The sequence below is a fragment of the Lepidochelys olivacea genome, assembly GCF_965140295.1.
Source record: "Lepidochelys olivacea isolate rLepOli2 genome assembly, chromosome: 10".
NCBI lineage: Eukaryota > Metazoa > Chordata > Testudines > Cheloniidae > Lepidochelys > Lepidochelys olivacea.
In genome coordinates, this window is record NC_140420.1 from 13,412,206 (window position 1) to 13,432,593 (window position 20,388).

The 20,388-nt window shown below is 42.6% G+C and overlaps 2 protein-coding genes across 6 annotated transcripts in view; one reads left to right on the plus strand and one right to left on the minus strand.

Annotated features, from left to right (window-relative positions):
* The window catches only part of GPR146 (G protein-coupled receptor 146), a 66,884-nt gene extending 57,305 nt beyond the window's left edge, over positions 1 to 9,579 (minus strand). For all 5 annotated transcript variants that reach the window (XM_084641807.1, XM_084641803.1, XM_084641804.1 and 2 more), the window contains exon 1: positions 8,805 to 9,579. The gene's annotated coding sequence lies outside the window, so the exon portion shown is untranslated. The remainder of the gene's footprint in view (positions 1 to 8,804) is intronic.
* Positions 1 to 20,388, plus strand: part of CHLSN (cholesin) — a 191,226-nt gene that overhangs the window by 135,219 nt on the left and 35,619 nt on the right. Inside the window, exon 3 of the mRNA XM_084641808.1 lies at positions 18,578 to 18,768. Within this exon, the coding sequence (XP_084497934.1) occupies positions 18,578 to 18,768 (191 nt within the window). The remainder of the gene's footprint in view (positions 1 to 18,577; positions 18,769 to 20,388) is intronic.

Genomic DNA, 20,388 nt, shown 5'->3' on the forward strand with positions numbered 1-20,388 from the left:
GCATGGGTCACTTGCTGGAGGATTCTCTGCACCTTGAAGTCTTTAAACCACGATTTGAGGACTTCAGTAGCTCAATCATAGGTTAGAGGTTTGTTACAGGAGTGGTGGGTGAGATTCTGTGGCCTGCGTTGTTCAGGAGGTCAGACTACACAATCATAATGGTCCCTTCTGATCTTAAAGTCTATGATTCTATGAATCCTTTAAAAAAAACGAACAGAAGTGATTGTTTCTGATGGGTGCTTTCCTTTTGTTTAATCTTCTGACTACATGGAGCAGAAATTGCAAGGGCTGGGGGTGGAGGTTTTATTGATCACAACCCCACTTTAAAATGCAGAAAGCAAGCCAGCATCTTGCCACTGCAGAGAGAAATTGAGACAGCTAGAAAAGCTTAGAACTCCACTTGGATTCTAGTTATTTCCCTGGCTGCTAGTGTTTGTGTTTCCTGGATTTGCTTTACAGTTTTCTTTGGGCAAGATGTCAATGCATTTGCTGAATAGTTAAACCCTGTGATCCAGGAAATAATAGCTCAGGCTGCCAAAGGACATCATCTAAAGGCAGAAAAGAATTGAACAAACAAATCACTTAAGACCAAATAGATACGATCCAGAAATAATTTGTTTGTCTCCTTGGTGTAAGAAGAAATGTTTATGTAATGTTGTTGAAAACGTGAGGTTTATTTGGTATGAAAACTGCTCTAACTTGTGCACTGGTGAGCTGCTCCACTTCCCGTTGGTCCCCTCCCCTCAGACTTCCCAGTGGTGCAGCCCTGCTTCTTTTTTCTCCCTCCCTAGTAGGAAGAGGCAACACATCCCCAGCTACTTGAAGGACAGCTGTGCTAGCGTTACCTTCATAACATCTTCTATTATTTTCCTTTTGGTCCATCTGCTCACTCCCCCGTGACTCTTACCACACCCCTCTTCTGCATCATAGATCCTTCCCCCTTCCTACTGCCTACTAGCTCCATTTCCCCATCCCTCTTACCACCCAGCAGTTCCCACCTGCTCTCTTCCCCTCTCCTCCCGCCAGCACAAATGCAGATCTCACAAGCACAACCTCTGCTGCCTGCTGACTTCTGATGACATTTGCCCCAACCGTGGTGCTCTCTCCATCCCCACCCTCTCCACCTCCCACACCTGTCTCTGCCACCACCTCTACCCCTCTCCTGCCACTATTCCTAACATAACGCCTATCCCCCCTCCTCCTTCCCTTCCTCCGTCCCTGCCTCCCTCGCCTTTCTTGCTGTATCTAAAATGCCCTCTCGGTCTCTCAAATTATTTCAGTCATCCACTTTCTATCTCACTCCCTCTGTCTCTTGGCTCTCACAGAGACCTGAATCCCTTCATCAGACACTGCATGTGCATCTGCCCTCTTGTGGAGGTCTCTCCTTTTCTCACATGCCCCTCCATGGATCAGATGTTGGTGGGGTTATTGGGATTCTTCTCTCCTGTTCCTGCCACTTCTCTATGCCATGTTCCTTGCTAAACAACTCTATTTCTCCAGCTTAATTGAACCCCACACTCACCACCCCAGCTGCCTCATCACCGTCTTTACTCACTCCTTGAACCCTGCCCTCCTTTTACCACCATTTCTCTTTCTGCGCACGATCTCACCAATTTCTTCAAAGAGTGACAAAATACAGTATGGCTTTCACTCTCCCTTGGGCTTGTCTTCAACTACTGCTCCATCTCTCTTCTCCCTTTCCTCTCTAAACTCTTTGAACATGGTGTTAGCAATCACTGTCTGGAGTTCCTCCCCTCCAATTCCACCCTAGACCCTCTTGAATCTAGTTTCTACCCCTTGCACTGCACTGAAACTGCTCTCGCCAAAGGCTCTAATATCCTCTTGCTTGTTAAATCTCGGAGCCAGTACTCCATTCTCATCTTCCTTAACCTGCCCCTGCCTTTGCCACTATCAACCATGTTCTTGAAATCATGTACTCCCTTCACTTCAGCGACTTTGGCCTCTCCTGGTTCTCCTCCTACCTCTCTAATCACTCTTTCAGTGAGTTCTTTGGAGGATCCCCTTCATCCACGCTCCAACTTTCTCTGTGGGTTACACAGGGCTCTGCCTTTGGTCCCTTTCTGTTCTTCCTCTACACCTTATTTCTGGGTAATCTTGTCCACAAACACAAATTCAACTGCCATCTGTATGCTGATGACTCACAGATCTACCTCTCTACTCCAGACCTGTCTCCTTCTGTTCAAACTACAGTCTATGCCTTTGTCTGACATCTCCTGTTGGATGTCTAGCCATCAGCTCAAGTACAACATGGCCAAAACAGAACTCCTAATCTTCTCTCCCAAGCCCGCCCTATTACCTGTTTTCTCCGTTAGTGTGGTCAACACCACTATCCTGCCTGTCACTCAGGCCTGTAACCTGGGCATCATCTTTGACTCGGGCCTCCTTCTAGGTCTTCACATCCATGCTACATGTAACTCTTGCTTATTTTTTCTGCACAACATACAGCCTTTCTCAGCTTTCATTCACTGTCAAGATGTTGACTCTCTTGCCTCTCTCAGCCCATAATGCCAGCCTCCCGCACCCACTGCTTAAATTTTCTAAGAAGCACCTATGTGCTTCCCCCACACCACCACCACCGGCCATCCAGCTGCTCCTACTTGGGAGGAGCTACCCATAAATATCTGCAAAGTAACCTCCTTCAAGTTCCTCATTAAACTCTGCTGTGATGCCTCCAAAAAACTTAACGACGAATAGGGAGCTGGTGTGCTGAGACCACTGCCTATCATGCTGATCATCTTTGTCTCATTGTTTTCATGTGTTCCTCCATCTTTTTGTCTGTATCCACCTGTTGCGTCTTGTTTAATGCTTTGACTGTAAACTCTCTGGGCACTGACCATCTTTTTCTTCTCTGTTTGTACATAGCCTAGCACAGTGGGGCCCTGGTCCATGACTCCTACATGCTATCACAATGCAAATAATAAGTAATACATAAAATTATTGCAATATACATTTCTTCCCCTTGCGTAGTAAGTATTCATTTAGGGATTTGTTTGATACTGTAGCTAGTATGAGCTATGAGTTGAAAGAAAACAAAGGTGTAAAGATTAATTTTCAGAAATAGGATGTTCCAAATTGAAATCAGGACATAACTTCCATACTTGTGAATTAAACAGTTAATATTTATTTTTATAATTAAAAATGTACTGTAGCGAGGTAGAAGACATTTGAGGATAAAATAAGTTTTAGCATAACTGAAAAAGACTGACTCTTTTTGGTTCTGTGGTTTGTGGGGTGGGGGTGGTTTTGGTTTTTTGATTTGTTTTTTGTTTTGTCTCTGTTTTTAAAATCCTTTTTATGCTAGTTGCGTTTAAAATGATCTGCTTCAGAGGCATTAGACTGGCAAGATGGATGAGGTACTATCTTTTATTGGACCAACTTCTGTTGGTGAAAGAGACAAGCTTTCGAGCTACACAGAGCTCTTCTGCCAACAAAAGATACTAACTCACCGACTTTGTCTCTCTAATGTCCTGGGATCCACACGGCTATAACAACACTGCAAACTACTTCATTATGTCTGTTGAAAGGCAAACAAGTTTTATTGAATATTTTTACTAAACAGTCGACAGGTTTTGATTTGGGGTCTTAAATCATAATTGGTTTTCAATTTTCTGCTTTGCCTCACAGAAACATAATGAAGGTACACCTGATGCTATGAAAAACAGATGTCATTTTAGTGTTCTAGTACTATATAGTAAACGTGGAGAGTTTTCAGGTTAGTGTCACAGACAGTTATCAGAGAGCTAGCAAGAGCAGAAAACATGGAAAGACTTAATAGAGAAATTTGGTATGTTGGGAACAGATTACTCTTTAATTCCAATGCATTTCAAATACGGAATAAAATGGATATATTTTTCCTGAGGACCTTCAAGGAGACCTTCTCTTATAGCTTATGAGTGCACTACAGAAGTACATAATCTGTTCAAATTCTATATGAAGATAACTCAATTCTTCTATTACTGTCCTGATGTTTTTAAAGCAGTTTCATATGAAGGTTCCTCAAAGAGAAACCTCTCTTATGATGGAAGAAGGCAGGAATTGTACCTCTGTTCTGAGATGGAGCTTTTACTCAGGTCCTGAAATGTCTAGGAATCTCTTTTTGAAACCAGTGCAGCCTAGTATTCAGTCTACATTAGCTATAGAGTTGCCACCAATCATTCTTTTAATAAGATGTAACCATTTGGAGTTGATAATTTTGGACTGGATGAGAGAGTAACAGATCCAGAGGAAGCTAGAAAATCTAAGAAAGTTTAGTATAGACTCTTAGAAATCTTGCTCAGTGCATGAGCCATAAGCAGAAGTTTTTGCTGTGTTTGTTTTCTTGAGTTTAAATTTCCAGGGTCTCAGGTGTGCTTACAAGGTTCCCATTGAAATCCATGGAAACCACATACATTTGAGCACAGAACGCGTCCACAGAAAAATTAGCAGAGAAAGGCTGAATCACTTGTATCCAGTTATTATTAGACATATTCAAAGTCAAATGTAAATGCTGGAACATGGTCCCACAGTAGTTCCTTGTTTTGATTAAAATTGGCCCCCAATTCTCCATCTCCCTGGACCACAGGCAGGCATTTATCCTGTTGTAAAGTGTGTGCAAGGTGAGTATGGTAGTTCTGAATGGTACAGTTCACAATGGTAGGATTTTTTGCAAAGCTTGCACTGGTCTGAATGTGCTGGGCAATGGACAATTGTGTCCACAGTACTCTAGCTATTACTGTGAGAATTTACATCAGAGATGTAGAATAGTGAATTCGGAGGTTACAGAACAAGTTAATTGTGCGAAAAAATAAATTCCCATAATGTAAAATTGCCCACAGTATTTGGATTTTTTTGTCCATTTTGGTTTTTTGTCTGATATTTGAGCTATGGTAAATAGAAGTACATATAAGTATAGTAATTATAGGGAATAAATGATAGAATATTTCAACAGTTATTTAAAGATCCCTAATAAATCAAATTATAGAGGTCCTGGTTCTCTCAAATTAGTAATTTGTCACTCTGCAATTAGGTAATCCTTTCTCTTAATTTAGGTGGAAGGATGTACAGTTAGAGAGATAAAGGTAGAGAATGAATCCCAGAACACTAATTTCTCCTAGTTACATATTCTGTTGAATTCTGGAGCTGAAACTAATGATGACAGATTAATAATTAAGTAGATACTTTTTTAAAAGTATGCAAAAATGCGAAACTCATTACCTTTTACAACAACAATTCATTTCTTCCTAAGTGAAATATCGGGACTCTGTATACAGCAGTTGCAGAAACCTATCTTGCCTAGAGAAAACTGTCCATCATCTTTCATTTAATAATTACAGTCTCATGCCTTCATTAACTTTTCAGTATGTAGAAGAAAATTGTGCCCTTTCTAACCATTTTTTATTACAGCTTTTCTGTATATTGAAATAAATAAATTACAGAAAACCAATCAGTTTGAGTCCCTCCGCTGTGTAATGACATCACTGGACAAACTGAAAGTGCTCAGTTGAATCCATCTCATGCCATCAGCATGAACCACCAGTATAAGTAGGAGGGCACAGATCCTCAAAGGTATTTCAGTGTCTCCCATTCAAATCAATGCGAACTAGATGCCTGAATACCTTGGAGGATCTGGGCCAAGATGTCCAGAAGTTTTATGATATTCAAGAAGTGTTGGATCATGTTAATCTGAAAGAGTCTAAAACATTCTTTCTCCACCCAGTATAGACAGATATTATGTTTCAGCCAAGTCTGTTTACTTAGCTCTTTAAATGGGTAGGTAATTACTGCGGTGGTTCATGTCTACACTACCATCCTTCTGTCGGTGGTGCATGTCCTCACCAGGAGCATTTGCACTGACATCAGAGGGGCAGTGTGGGAGGCTGAGAACCCAGGCTCTCAACTCTGTTTGCAGCTCCCTGCCAGGAGCCCAGTTGACCCCCAGACTCCCCATTCCCTGCTAGCAGCATGGCAGCCACCTGGGCTCTTGCCTCCCCACCAGGAACTCAGCAGCCACCTGGGATCCCTGCAGCTGCCTGGCTCCGAGCGGGGTGCCAGGACCTTGGGGGCAGCCTGGTTCAGAGAGGGGAGCTCTGGGGGCAGCCAGGCTCTCACTGGAGCCCCCCACTCTCCCAGGAATGACAGCCGAGCTGTGAGCAAGAATGACAGTCAACAGCCAATGTAAGTAACCCACAGTGTCTACATGGACACTTCGTCACCCTAACTACACTGACATAAGCCCTACACCTCTCGTGAAGGTGGAGCTATGATGTTGGTGTAGTAGAGTGCAAGGCTGTAGTGTGTACACTGACATAATTAGGTCAACATAAGCTGCCTTATGTCAACCTAACTCAATAGTGTAAAGCAGGCCTTAAACTTTTCGGAGAGCTAGAGGCCATTTCTTTTCCTTCTACTTAAGAGAAGAGTGATGGGGGTATGTGAAATTCACCTCAAACAGAAGGCTGACACAAGCCACTTGTATTACTTAAGCCCTATTTTGGAGGCTTAGGTGGGACTTACGTGGCATATAGGCCCCTCTGCATATTTGCTGTAAGAGTAGTAGAAAAAGTGGTAGTCCACTTGTTGTGGGAGTGACTGCCAACATCCCCTAACCTTAGGTTTTGTCATTTGCTCAGGGTGGCCTACAGAGGCAAAGGACAAGACAAAGGAAAGCATATTTGGATGAGTGGTTAGGGGAAAGAGTGGAATTTGGGGTAGCTGGGCAGATGTCAAAAGCTAGCAGTATTGTCACTATCATGAATTGTATGTAACCTTGTGCTTTTATTTTTAATGGATGTTACTTAATTATATGTTGACCAGCTGCTCTGCCAAGTATCTTTTTTTTTTTTTTTGTATACAGTGCTGAAGATTGGAACAATGAAAATAATTTTTAAAATGTGTTGCTACCTCAGTAATTATTACCTCAGCTATTTCCAACATTTGATTGAAAAAATATGTGCTTTAAAAACATTTAAATAGATACTTGTGCAAAAGTAACAGCTCCTCAGTTCAGTTCTGGAGACTTTAACCAAATTCTGTTGTTAGTCTGGTAACTTGCAAGACTGAATGTCTTTTGTATTTCCATGTAATGGAAACAGTGAAGTGGCCATAAGAGACCAGATTTCCAAAGCAGGAACAATGGGTGCACCTGCACAACGTGCATGCACCCCTGTTGCACCAACAAAATCCCACAGCTCTGCAAGCAAAGCAGATAATAGCACACCTAGCTACTAATCTGCACATATAGTTACCTCATTTGAATGCAAAAATATGACTGTACAAATGACCGGGACCTAAACCTGAGCTAACTCTGTCTTAAGAAATCGTCCTTCAATGTGGATAGTCAAACATTTGTATTTTTAAGGAGATTATAAAAGATAATTTAGAATGGCATATAGCTCTTTAAAACTGTCACCAGTGTAATTTTCTTAGCTTAATAAAATTAACCAAAAGGATTTTAAAAAACAAACTTTCAATTTTCAGTTGCTTCCAACAGTTAGAGTGAGCTTCTTCCCATCATGTAGTATTGCTTAAAATTCATCCCTGACATAAATGAGGTTCCCTGCTTTGAAAGCGTGTTTTAAGGCACCCAGGGATGAATTCAGCCAGCTGGAGCACAAGTGCGGAGGCACAGAAAGTCTCTTCTTCCCATCCTCCACCCCTACACTCATTCAGGCATGCTCCCTCTATAACGTACAGGATTGTGCTGGGAGGTGCGGATACTTATTGCACCAGCCCACACGACACATTCCTCAGGGGACTTTAGAGGAACCCAGTTCCTCCCTCATCCCACCTGCAGTAAGTCAGCATATATGTTGCTGTCACCAGCAAGTGCTAGCCAGCATACAGGGCATGTATGGTGCTCTTGCTCAAAGGGTACCCCCACAATAAGGTACTCTGGCTCTCCTGCGCTTGCTGGAACACTATGAAAGAAGCTGCACACTCAGTATTTTTGCTCATCCTTGCTGTGGTCAGGATCAATCTCTTATCATAGTCTCATTAATCTAACTGAAAATTTTATTTAAAATTACTGAAATCTTGTAGAAGGATTTGCTGCATTAGTAATCTATCTGTACCACTTTCTGCTAGTATCTCCCTGTGAAATGTTCTGTCAATTATTATGGCTGAATGTTTAAGTGGTGAATGTACTTATGTAACATTTTTCAAACAATATACCAACCCAAAAAAAAGCCACCTTGGGTGTAATAATAAATGATTTAGAAATGCCTTTAAGAGATACCTTATACGTACACTTTGATGTCAGTTGAGACTAACCAACATATATACAATTTGCTATAATTTATGTTTTAAATCAGCACACAGAACTCAGTTTAGGTATGTAGTGTAGCTGCTATGGTGATTAAGTGCTCTGTAAAATAAGTCAAACAAATACATATCTACCATAATAGAGCTTCATTCCTGGCAGTTTCTCAAATTCAGTTCAGTTTCAACTTGTGGTCTCTGTAGTGTTCCATAATTAAAATAGCAAACAGACCTCCGAGAGCATGGAACACGGAGTGGGTGGAGTTGCGTAATGGCCTGATTGTACCTTGTCAATAAACAAAACTAAACAAAAAAACCCAAGGAAATATATTCTGTGGATATTTGATAATTCTCTGTGAAGGTCAGTGACCTAGCAGAATTTTAAAATGGTATAAATCATATTGCTTAAATAGTATGTAACTTTAAATATTCAGTCCTCAAAGAGTTGAGTTAACAAGAAAACACTTTTTTATAGAAACTACAGTGGAAATGTGCATTGCTGATTTCAAACTTGAGAGACCGAATCATTAAAAACAGCTCCAACTTACCCTCTATTTTCCTTGTGATCCTGTCTTTTGCGTTGAGCATGTATTTTTATAAGTTTCAGCTGCTTTAGACTGTGTATTGTACTGGTCTTACTCTTTTGAATGCAGTTTCAGAAGCTTTCACAGCAGTGGTTGACGTTCTATCCAGTGAGTGTACTTTTTGCTGAATAAGATTCCATTTTTTCTTTTCTCTTTCACCACTTAACATCCTTTCACTGTAAAATTCATCCCTTTTCTGAAGTGTAGGATGATGCACTTGTCTGTAGAAGTTCTTCCAGGCAGGATTCAAATTAAAAACAACCCTTTCATTTTCTGAACTCCGTAAGAGAGCAGAGGGAGCACAGAAAGCAGAAGGAAAATTAAAACACTGTCTTCCCCCAACCCCCTCAAAATCTTCTGAATGCTGAAATGAAGTAGTTTGTCTTGGTGTTCAAAGTTTAACTTTAGGAAGACGGAGAAAGTGGAAAGCAAACTGAATGCTGTAGTAGAGATTTCTCTCTTCCCCCACTGGGCCCCATGCCGACTGTTTTTATTGATTTCAATCACTGGAGGCTAGCTAGCTCTCAGAAGAAACACTGTGTAATGTGTTCTTTCCTGGCTTTCATTAAAGAAACTCAATGCAGTGTGGTCACGCTGCCGAGCTTGCCTGGCAACTTGCCTACTCTCTGTGGTACTTCTTTCATTGGAGGAGACCAAGCTCTTGTTTTCTTCTCCAGCAAGAACTTCAAAACATCTTATTCTCTGTTTCTACCTTTCCTAAGTCTGAAGCTGTTCAATATTTGGGGTAATTTTATTTGCACCCTTAAAGAGATAACTTTGTTGAAGATGATGCAAGTGCTGAATACTATGTTGTTTATTCAAATGTTTCCATAACAATCTCAGGCTCCTTTTATTAAAAACCATTCTGTTAATTTATTTCTTTTGGGGGGCGGCTAGCAGAGAATGGAGTAATTTTACAAATCTGAGTACCAAATAAATGGGTAAAAATGTTTTTCTGACCTTGTTCTGTCTTCTGCTGCATTGCCATTTAATCAGAATGAGCTGGTTTAATTAAGCAAACCACGGTAAGGGAATAAGTAAAATAGTACTGCAGATATGTACAGATTCCTGTCAGTGCCATAGTTACAGGCTAAGCAAAGCTGCATTCGCAAGACTGCTTGTTGTTGTTCCTTAGGCCTGTGTTGTGTTCAGAATAATGACACTGCAGTATGACTGATAGAAGTTGAGAAATAAAATACTAATTCATATTTCAGAACGTGATCAGTTTCAGTACAGATCACTTTAAAGGAACATACATTCTAGTGGAATTTAATTGACATAATAGTTTCTGCAAATATTTTTCTCCCATGTGCACTTAAACTCTTCTGTTTAATTTAAATTTACTAAAAAATTTTCTTATTCAGCATTTCTTATTGATAACATTTTGTGTACTCTTCAGAAACATGTATGCAGATATATGAAATAGTTAAAGTTTTTAATTGGCTATGTTTTTATGTCAGTGAAATTGCATGCCTGCTGAATTCAATTTTAGTTGCAAATGATACCTGCCTGTTGTGTATGAGAGATACAGAAGATACTGTATATCGCTATGTGTGTACGCATGCACTTTTTCTCCCTTCACGTATACAGTAGCTGAAGGAATCCTTTCCTGGATCAGAAAGATACAAAAGCTTGTTCTTATTTAAATCTGGCTTTATGCAGCACTTATTTGAGGTTTTTCTGCCTGAACTGCATCTATAGAAACCTTTCCAAATCAAGTTAATGTAATTTCATCCCAGTGTTTCTTTTGCCAAGAGTTGTAAGATTGTACGAACAATTTAGCTTTTATGAAAATTATTTTTAAAGAAACAACAGTTTATTTCTTTGTACAATGTGTCACTTTAAAAATATTTTTTCTTTTGTCCAGATAGTGTTTGTACATTTTTTAAAATATTTATTCGATTCTAAGAATATTATGGGCCTAAAAATCGAATAAAAATCAATTTTCTTTATAAAGTAAATGTCCATCTGTTGAAAGGCGTATATTGGGGCGGGGGGGCTCCTTTGATTTCAAATCTGCTCTCTGTATCTTCCTGAAACTTAAAAATGCTATTTATGCTCATACTTTCTCTGTTGATAATGTGGTGACCTATAGAAAATTGTTTAAAGAAGTTTGTAAGATTGTGAGGTTTTTAACGTAGTCTCTGTAGTTATAGTTACAGTGTAATTGTCTGGCAAAACCTCAATTAATAAATCATCTATCAACCTTTTCATTATTAACCTTGCTTTTGAGAGTTGTATAACTTTGGTCTGGTTCTTTGCATCTGTTAAATTATATTTTTAGCTGCTGGAATGTTTTAGCTGGAAAATGGCCACAGATCTGTCAGTGTTTGGTGTTTTGAGTGTGGGGGAAGACACTGAATGTTTTAGCTACTCTGACTTTAAAATTGGGTGGCAAAAGACTTCATTTTAAAATGAAATTAATCATATTTTTGGTCTTTTGTGTGAACAAGCCCCTTTTGGCATCACTGTTTAAAAATAATGGGAATAACTCTGATTAAAACCGAAGACCAAGGCAGTATAATGCTTCTGCTAGGAGCAAAGTGGGAGTCCTTTCTCATCTTCCTCTTTGGGGAAATCTGTTGTATCCTCAGTATATTTATCGCTGTTGTTCATGTTAAGATTTGTTCATGTGAACTTTTGTTGGTGCTTCCTTTAACTCTGTCATATCTCTTCATCCTTGCCCACGGGCTTCTATTCCCTTGTTGTCTTCTGTGTGCTAGCAGAAAAGGGTGCAACTTTTGTGGAGCTGGGTCCACCTGCATCAATGGTGAATTTGGCTTCCTCCCTTTTTCATGCCATTTTGTGGTGCTCTTTCTTGTCTTTAGCATTGTGTGTCTGGTGTGTCTCATTTGTGTTGCTCCTCATCCTCTGTTCCTCCCCATTTCTTTGTAATCACTTCCAGTTCTGTAAGGGTCACTGAACTGAAATCAGTGGGCCACAAGTAGTTCTCCTACATTCCTAATGGCCTAATGTGGCCTCGACACAGTACTCTGCAGCAGTAGAAATCTGTATGTTCTTGGCCATGATGCAGCAGCTAAATGTGCAGCCATTTGGCTCTGTTTGTGCTTGTTTTTGCCAGGGGTTGACAAGGACATCGCATAGAATGGGTTGGCAAGCAGAACAAGTAACAAAGAACACAGACTCAAGACAGTTGTGACCCAGAGCCTAATTTGTAATAACTGGGAAGCCCATATGAATAAAAAATTAGGTTCCCCTGCCACAGTCTTTTCTTCAGAGATCACAAGTTTAATAAACTCCATTTTGTTGCCATCACACAACAGTGACAGTGTAAAGGTGGGAATCCTGAAGCAGGTGAGCAAGGATCATGGGCCTTTAGAATAATGTCCTGAGTATTATCTAAGTGTCAGGTGGCCTGAGATTTAGATCAATGGTCATTCTGGAAAGCAGGTAATGAGAAAAAAATCTAGTTAAAAACAAAACCACTTTCAGTTTGCCATGTAGTCCAGTACAGTCTCTTGTACCTAAAACCATATGTTCAGCTAATCTTAAAATGCACCCTCTCCTTTATACTATGGAAATATGAGAAACAAAACTGTAACCTACTGTACATCTTTCTGCCGGTTATTCTTCAAATATATATTTCTTGTTATGGGGAGACATGACAGAATTAATCATACTTGTAGCTTTATAATAATTGCATTGAGTTTACTGTATTATATTCATCTTACTGGCCAGGTCTTCCAGCCATTAGTTTTTGATGGAAGTGTAACAGGGCTCTGGAGTGATGGGCATATGAACAGACAACCACTTCAACTTCCTTCCGCTTTACAGCTGTAAATCTGCGGTTGTTCCTGTTGACACAGTTTTTTATTCAACCCCTAAATAGCCACTATGAGCATATAACTCTTCAAGTCTTCCCATTGTTTCCTTTTCATTTCTGAGTGCAGTTTAAGGTGCTGGTGATAATCGTTGAAGCGCTGAACGATCTGCCATCTAGCTGTTGGATAGATTGTATGGTGGGGTTTTAGCTGAGATCTACTAGGAGGCTCTTGTTGTTGGTTCCTGGTTTTATACGCTCTCATAAGCAGCAGGGCTTCCTCAGCTGAGGACTTCTGAAACTGATTCTCCCTGACAGACCACTACAGCCCAAGTCTGACTGGCTTGAGCATAGGATGGAAAGTTATACCAAATAGGAAACATTCATGTATGATTTTAATGTTTTTCTCTCTTTGTTGTTTTTGGTGAGTGGAAGTGGTTTAATGCCAACCCTTGTAGATGGCCTTATGTGATTTGCTGAGTTCCAAGCTGCTGTTACACTGGGTACCGTGGCACAAACAGTGTACCGTGTGAGTTTCCACACACTGCCCAACCAATGTTCCTCAGTGGTGTCCTGAAACAGGGGCAGGCAAACTTTTTGGCCTGAGGGCCGCATTGGGTTTCAAAAATTGTATGGAGGGCCAGTTAGGGGAGGGGGCGTGGATGGTCCCCCCATCAACCCCGGCCCCCAGCTTCTCGCCCCCTGACAGCCCCCCCCCCCCAGGACTCCTGCCCCATCCAACCCTCCCACCCCATTTGCAACCAAAAAACTCCCGACTTAATAATATTTTCTCCCATATAAAAACTACATTACCCAGAATGCTTTGTGTCAGCCACACATGCGCATCAGCCCTGCCCCAAGTCACTGAGAGAGACTGATGTGCATCTGTGGGTGATGCCCAAGATTCTTGTATTGTAGGTGACCTCTGCTCTGCTTCTGCTTATGATAATGAGGGAGGAGGGAGAATTGAAATGTGGGGCCTTGGCAATGTCACAGAGCCTGGACAGCATGAGGCAGAGGCAGGTCCAAGGTTGGGGGCAGGTATTATTTCAGGGAGGGGGTCATGACTCATTCTTCCCTGGGCCTTGGCTGCAGCAAGGAAGGAGTGGATGGGGGTGTTCAGGGACAGATGAACAGCTCCAGCCACTCTGTCTTGTTGAGATCAGTTTGGTCTTTGAAAGCACCAGATTAGGGAGATGTGTCAGAGTAAATTTGGATGGTATGTGTAGCCAGACAGAACAAATGTTTAGCTTTTAGCAGGTGTCTTTGGCAAATCAGGTTGCATACAGGTATTATATTATCTAACATATCCTTCCCTTTGCATGTAAATAATAATAATGATACTTAGCCTTGACACTGTGATTTTCATTTTAAAGCATTTCACAAACATTCATTGAATGACATATTAAGGCTTTGGCACCAAGGAAGTGTAGTCCAGCCAGCGTTTTATAATAATAGGTTATCTGTGCATGCAGTTCTGGTTTTTGTCTTGGATGCTTTGTACTCAACAGGGAGATTGAATGGGGGCATTATTTGCGAGGGAAGGAGATGGCTGTGGGGTATTGGTGGGGCTGGAGGGGGGCAGTGAGCTTAGTGGTGGCAGTGTTGGGGGCAGGCAGTAGGGGTATTGATGCGGCTGAGGGGAGGGATGCTCTTTGAAATTCATTTGAAAATGTTGGTCTGTGATTTTGTGGCTTGCACTCATTCTTAGATACTTAAATCTAATGTACAGTATGCAGCTAGATTGCATACAAATTTCATTAGCAAGGCTGAAACTCCTGGCTTCCACAGTAAATATATTTATAAAAACCGATGAAGCTAGTATGAAAGGGTTAAAGCTCAGTGTAATTAGAAAGATTCTGTGAATTATAAAATTCCTAGCATGTTCATAGTGAATGTGTTGGGAACTTCGAACAGCAGCCTGGGTGGATCATGTTTTAATCAGAATGGATTATAGGTTGTTCTGCCAGAAGGTACCTTGATGTATAAACTCGGACTCTCTTAACACAGGATAAATTCCAGTCTAAAGGGAGAACAGTGCTTTTGTTTCAGATGGCACTGAAGAGCAAAAATTGTTGTGCTTGAAACAAATGTCAGCGATTGGGATTTTGTATTTAGACCTAATTACATGGATACAGCAACTTGTGTTGTTTTACGGGAGCAAGAGGGAGAGGGATAAAAAGCTTTCTGATAATGTGCGGAATGTGTGGGAGAAGGGAAGATGGAGAGATACACATTTACTGTAAGTATGCGGATCCAAGAGGCCTCTTTCTCAGAACTATTCTAATGATGTGCCACAGTCACTTTATTTGAAAGCTTCATGTCTCAATGAGAAAAGAAAACACGTTCATTACATTATTTTTAAAAGAAGATTAAACATAGTGTGTCCTCTATTGGACAGTTGCTATAATAATCTTTCATAAACATCTTAGGAATGACTCCACACTTTTTCCTGGATTTTGCATGGCTAGATTGTTATTTCAGTAAATACTACAGCAGCTTATCAAGTGAAAACTTCGCTTCCTGGAAAATAATTACCTTCATCCTAGATACTAATTCTTTTCAGTATGAGTTACAAAACCTCTTCAGTACAAATGCAGTGCTTACTCACGTTGCTTGATTTTTCTAAGTGTTTGTGCATGCAACCTCTGCTCAATAAAATGTTTTAGAAAACAAAGCAAATGTCCTTTCTTAGACTTTCCCTCATTTATTCAAATATCTGTTTTCTGTCTCTGTCTTGTTCAGATCAGTTTAGTCTTTGAAAGCACCAGGTTGGGGAGATGAGTCAGAGTAAACTTGGGTGATATGTGAATCCAGACAGAAAAATATTTAGTTCTCAGCAGGTGTCTTTGGCAAATCAGGTTGCATACAGGTATTGTTTTATCTAACATCTCCTTCTCTCTGCATGTAAAAATAACAAGTTATTATTAGTTAGCTTTTACATTGTGATTTTCATTTTAAAGCACTTCACAAACATTCACTGATTGACACATTAAGGGTTTGGCCCTTAATAGGGACGTGTCATTTAACCAGCCTTTTATTGTAATCGGTTATCTTTTTGTGCAATTCTGGTTTCAGTCTCGGGTGCCTTATACTCATAATAGGTGAAAAGGAGGCACAGAGAATGGTTAGTTATATTGTTGGTGGATATGTTCAGTTTGGCTTCCGTGTGCTCCGTATGCTATGGTATATAGATATAATAATGTCCCTTGGAATTATTTTTTTCCCTTTGCAAGTATGGTACTGTAGGTACTTTGAGACTGTAGGTATGCAACTGAAATCCTCCTCATGGGGGATTCATTTTTAACAAATTTGATCTCTTGTTATAAATGCCTTCTCAAAGCTAAAGGGGGTATTATGGAGCCTGTTACAGACTTGGCTGAGTACCCTACCGGATGGTCACCAGACTTAACCATTGAATCCCAAATGTTTTTGAGCCAGCTGGGCCTGGGCAGAGTCCAGGCACAGTATCTAGTTCCGGCCTATCAGGAACATTCTCAGGATGCAGACTCACTGTCTGGCCCCTTTCTTGGGATATGGGACTCTGGAGTCCAACTGCCCCAAGCTCTGGAACCAGTACAGAGCCTCCCTTCCCCCAACTTCCTCAGTTGCTTATACACACTCACCCCAGGGTTCTACCCCTGCGGGAACTCTGGTTCATAGTCTAAGTCTTTGGGGACACCTTTCTAGCAAGGAACACACACTTTGCAAATGGACTTCTTAAATACACACACTTTACTTTTGACAACTCAAGAAAGTTACAGATCTAGGCAGGGGCGGCGGATATAATAGGCCAGGAGAGGCTAAGCCTCCCCTGGCACAGGCACCATGGTGGGCCATGGTGGCCCTGCCTTTTCCCCTCCCTGCTGGGAGTGGGCTTCTACAGGATGTTTTTGCTTATTTATTATGTGCCATGCAGGTTCCTGAGCGGCTGAGGAGGTGTTATCTGCCACTCAGCTTCCTGGGACCCTTGGACTCCCCAGGGAGATTACTGACGAATCCAGAAAGCTGAGTAGCAGATACCACGTCCTGAGCTGCCTTGTAACCTGCATGGCGCATATAAAAGCTCAGCTTTCTCCACCTGGCTGCTCCTCTCCACCTCTCTCTGGTGGTCCCTGCTGCCACTTGCCAGTTCCTCCTCCCCCTACCTCCCGCTTCTGGTTGCCAGTCCCTCCTCCCCACTGGGACCCTCCGCTGCCGCTCAATGGTCCCTCCTCCCCGCCATCCACTGCTTGCCATGGGTGGTGGGAGGAGGGATGCGGCGAGATGGGAGTCTACCAGGGAGAAGAAGAGGTGGGATGCAAGTGGCGGCAGGGGGGCTGAGCAGGGAGGAGGGGGGAAGGAGAGGTGGGTGGCAGGTGGTGAGGGGGTCAAACTTGGGGGAGGAGGGAATGGCGAGTGGTGGGGGGGGGCCAAGCAGCGGGAAGGAGAGGAGGGACACCCGTGACGAGCGGGCAGGCTTGGGGTGAAGCCGGGGGTGGGGCCTGGGGCAGAAGAGACAGGACAAGGAGCTAGACTCCTCGAGGGGATGCTTCACCCGCCGCCCAGGGATCTAGGCAAAACAACAAACAACTGAATGCAATCCCCACCTGTTAGATAGATCTCATCTCTCGTTTGAGGACTGTCCGTGTTCAGACTAGGCAGAAACTCCCCTGTCTCCCCTGTATCAAGTCCGTCTTGCTGTTGGTGGTGGTCAGCCTCTTCTATCCAGAAACCTCCTTGCTTATAAACACAGCCATGAAGTCCCCATGTGAAACCCCATACCCCAGTCATGCTGGGTTCATGTGCACAATACTACTGTTTCATAGGTAGTGGGCTAGTGGATAAAAGTCATTAGCAAGTCTGAAGTCCTGACTAGTCCTTGTTGATGATTCTTCCTGATTTAGAAGCACCCCTGTCCGCCATAGGACCTTGTTAACCATCACAACCAGGGTACACATATATTGTTTAAACTGGCTCGCAACATAAAACATCAAGTATGCTCAGATACAAAATGAAAGCCAGAAAACAAAATGTGTGACATAACTGGGTACAGGCCTACCCGAGTCTGTCACAGGACCATACTTTAGAAACGTGCTTTGTTATTGGTGATTGGGAATAAACTACTGTAGCAAAATATTGAAAAGCTGTCTTGTCTATTAAGAGTTAAGATGTACACTACTTGGATACACCAGACTTTTAATGAACATGCAGTGATACCTAGGTATGAGCCAGAGAGTTTTGAGAGACGTTCAGAATGTTTGAGAGTTTCTTTTGTGTGCATTTTTAAATTCCCAGTGACATGACATTTCTGAAAGTAAGTTTGGTCAAGAATCCTGGCTCTGCCCTTTCTTCCCGCAGCTGAATCGTAAAGGACAGAGTAATGGTTCTCTGTTTCATGCAGCAAATTATTTATGTGTCTAGAGAGCTTCATGTAGGTCACTCCCCGTCCTAAGATCCTGTCTTCGTTGTGGTTTTCCTTGCTTGGGGATTTTGGAGGCTATCACAGAAGCCTTTGTGTACCCTAGCTTAAGAACCCCTAGAATGGAGAATTGACAAAGACATCAGGAAACACTCAACTTCTGTGCAGACTTCCCCAGATGTCCACAATGAGCTTCTCCGCTTCTCCTTTTCCCCATCTTCACTCAGTTATGTGAATCCCTCTATATGTTAGGATTTTGCTGACCCCTAAAGTATCTTATATGCACACTTTCCCTCTTCCGTACTTTGTCACATGCAAACCTTTCTCCACAGGATTTTTTCAACCTGACGATTTCCTCTAAGGAATAGAGGAAAGGAAACTTGTATGTGATCCTTCCTTCCCCAACTCAGAAGAGAAGACCCACTGCGTAAATGTTCCCTATGACATGAACTCTTAGCCACAACAGTATTCCCTGCAGTGTATGAGCACTGAGGTTTCTAGTGTGAATTATTTCATGAGCTCTTCAGTTAAAGATACGCTTGTATTTTGTTTCAGAGAACAAAAAAGGTGGAGGAGGAGGAGGCGGAGGAACTTACCACAGAGGAAAGGAGGACATTGGAAAGAAAACTAAAGAAAGAGCGTAAGAAGGAAGAAAAGAAACTGATGCGGGAAGCTGGAATTGCTGTTAAGAAAGAAGAGCCCAAAAAACCATCAGGAGCTGAGTTGGCACTGGAGTATTTAACTAGGTAAGAACCCTAAAATCTATATAAAGCTCCCTAGGAAAAGTAATCTGTAAACAATATCTTAACCAGGGCTAAGGCAGGCTTCCTGCAGCTCCCAGAAGCAGCCAGCATGTCCGACTCCTAGGCGCAGGAGACAGGGTGGCTCCGCACATTGCCCCTGCTGCGAGCACCGTCTCTGCAGCTCCCATTGGCTGGGAACCACAGCCAATGGGAGCTGCGGAGGGGGCACCTGTGGGGGCGGGCAGCGCACAGAGCCTCCTGTGCCTAGGAGCCAGACATGCTGGCCGCTTCTGGGAACTGTGTGGAGCCTGGGCAGGCAGGGAGCCTGCCTTAGTCCAGCTGCGCCACTGACCGGGAGCCACCTGAGGTAAGCACCGCCCAGCCAGAGCCCACACCCCAACCCCCTACCCCAGGTCGGAACCCCCTCCCGCACACTAACTCCCTCCCAGAGCCTGCACCCCAACCCTCTGCCCCAGCCCTGAGCCACCTCCTGCACCCAAACTCCCTCCCAGAGCCTGCACCCCACACCCAACCCTCTGCCCCAGCCTTGTGCCCTCTTCTGCACCCCAAATCCCTCATCCTCAGTCTCACCCCAGAGCTCTCAACCCCAGCCAGAGCCCTCACCCCAACCCCCAGCCCTGAGCCCCCTCCCGCACCCTGAATCCCTAATTTCTGGTCCCATCCCGGAGCCCGCACCTCTAGCCGGAGCCCTCATCCCCTCCCAACCCCCTGCCCCAGCTCAGAACCCCCTCCTACACCGTGAATCCCTCATTTCTGGCCCTATTCTGGAGCCCACACCTCCAGCGGAGCCCTCACCTCCTCCCGTACCCCTGCCCCAGCCTGGTGAAAGTGAGTGAGGGTGAGGGAGAGCGAGTGACAGAGTGAGGCATTATAGAGTGAGTGGGGGTGGGACTTCAGAGAAGGGGTGGGGCACGGGCAGCACCTCAGGGAAGGGGGGCAAGGGGCAGAGCAAGGGTGTTCGGTTTTGTGCGATTAGAAAGTTGGCAACCCTAAAGAAAAAGGCAGTCCCCACCCTGAAGATCTTACAGTCTAAGTAGAAATATTCCTAGAATACTGCACTTTCAAAGGATTGTTGCGATCTTGCTAACAAAAGTTGCTAAAGAGATTTCATTGGGAGAACTTGTTGTTTAAAAGAGAGACCGTTGCTTTTACTCTCTATGTAATGAAATTACATTAAATGATTTGAGATCATGCAATATTACTTAATTTCACCCAAAGCAATCTATGACATTTAGCAGTTATAAATTAGATGCACGAAACTTTGTTTTAAACTTCGTAAAGTACGAAGCCTTATAGTTGCATACCAAAGGTTTATAATTACATGACAAGTTAAGTGATTGGTATCAGACTGCAGATAGTTATTTACTATATTTTACTAGCCTATTTGTATGTAAAATTCCAGCATAAAACAAAGTCAGTGCTTACAATAAAAAGAAATGCAATGAAACTTTCATAGCATGCTTCAGCCAATTAGACATTATGGATAAACAGGAAAGGAGTGTTTGTTTTTTTTCCAAACTGCAAGCTACGCTACACCTCTAAAAACTCCAGATTTGCATGTTACAAAGAATAGGTTATCACTTGGAATAGCCCCAGTTTTCT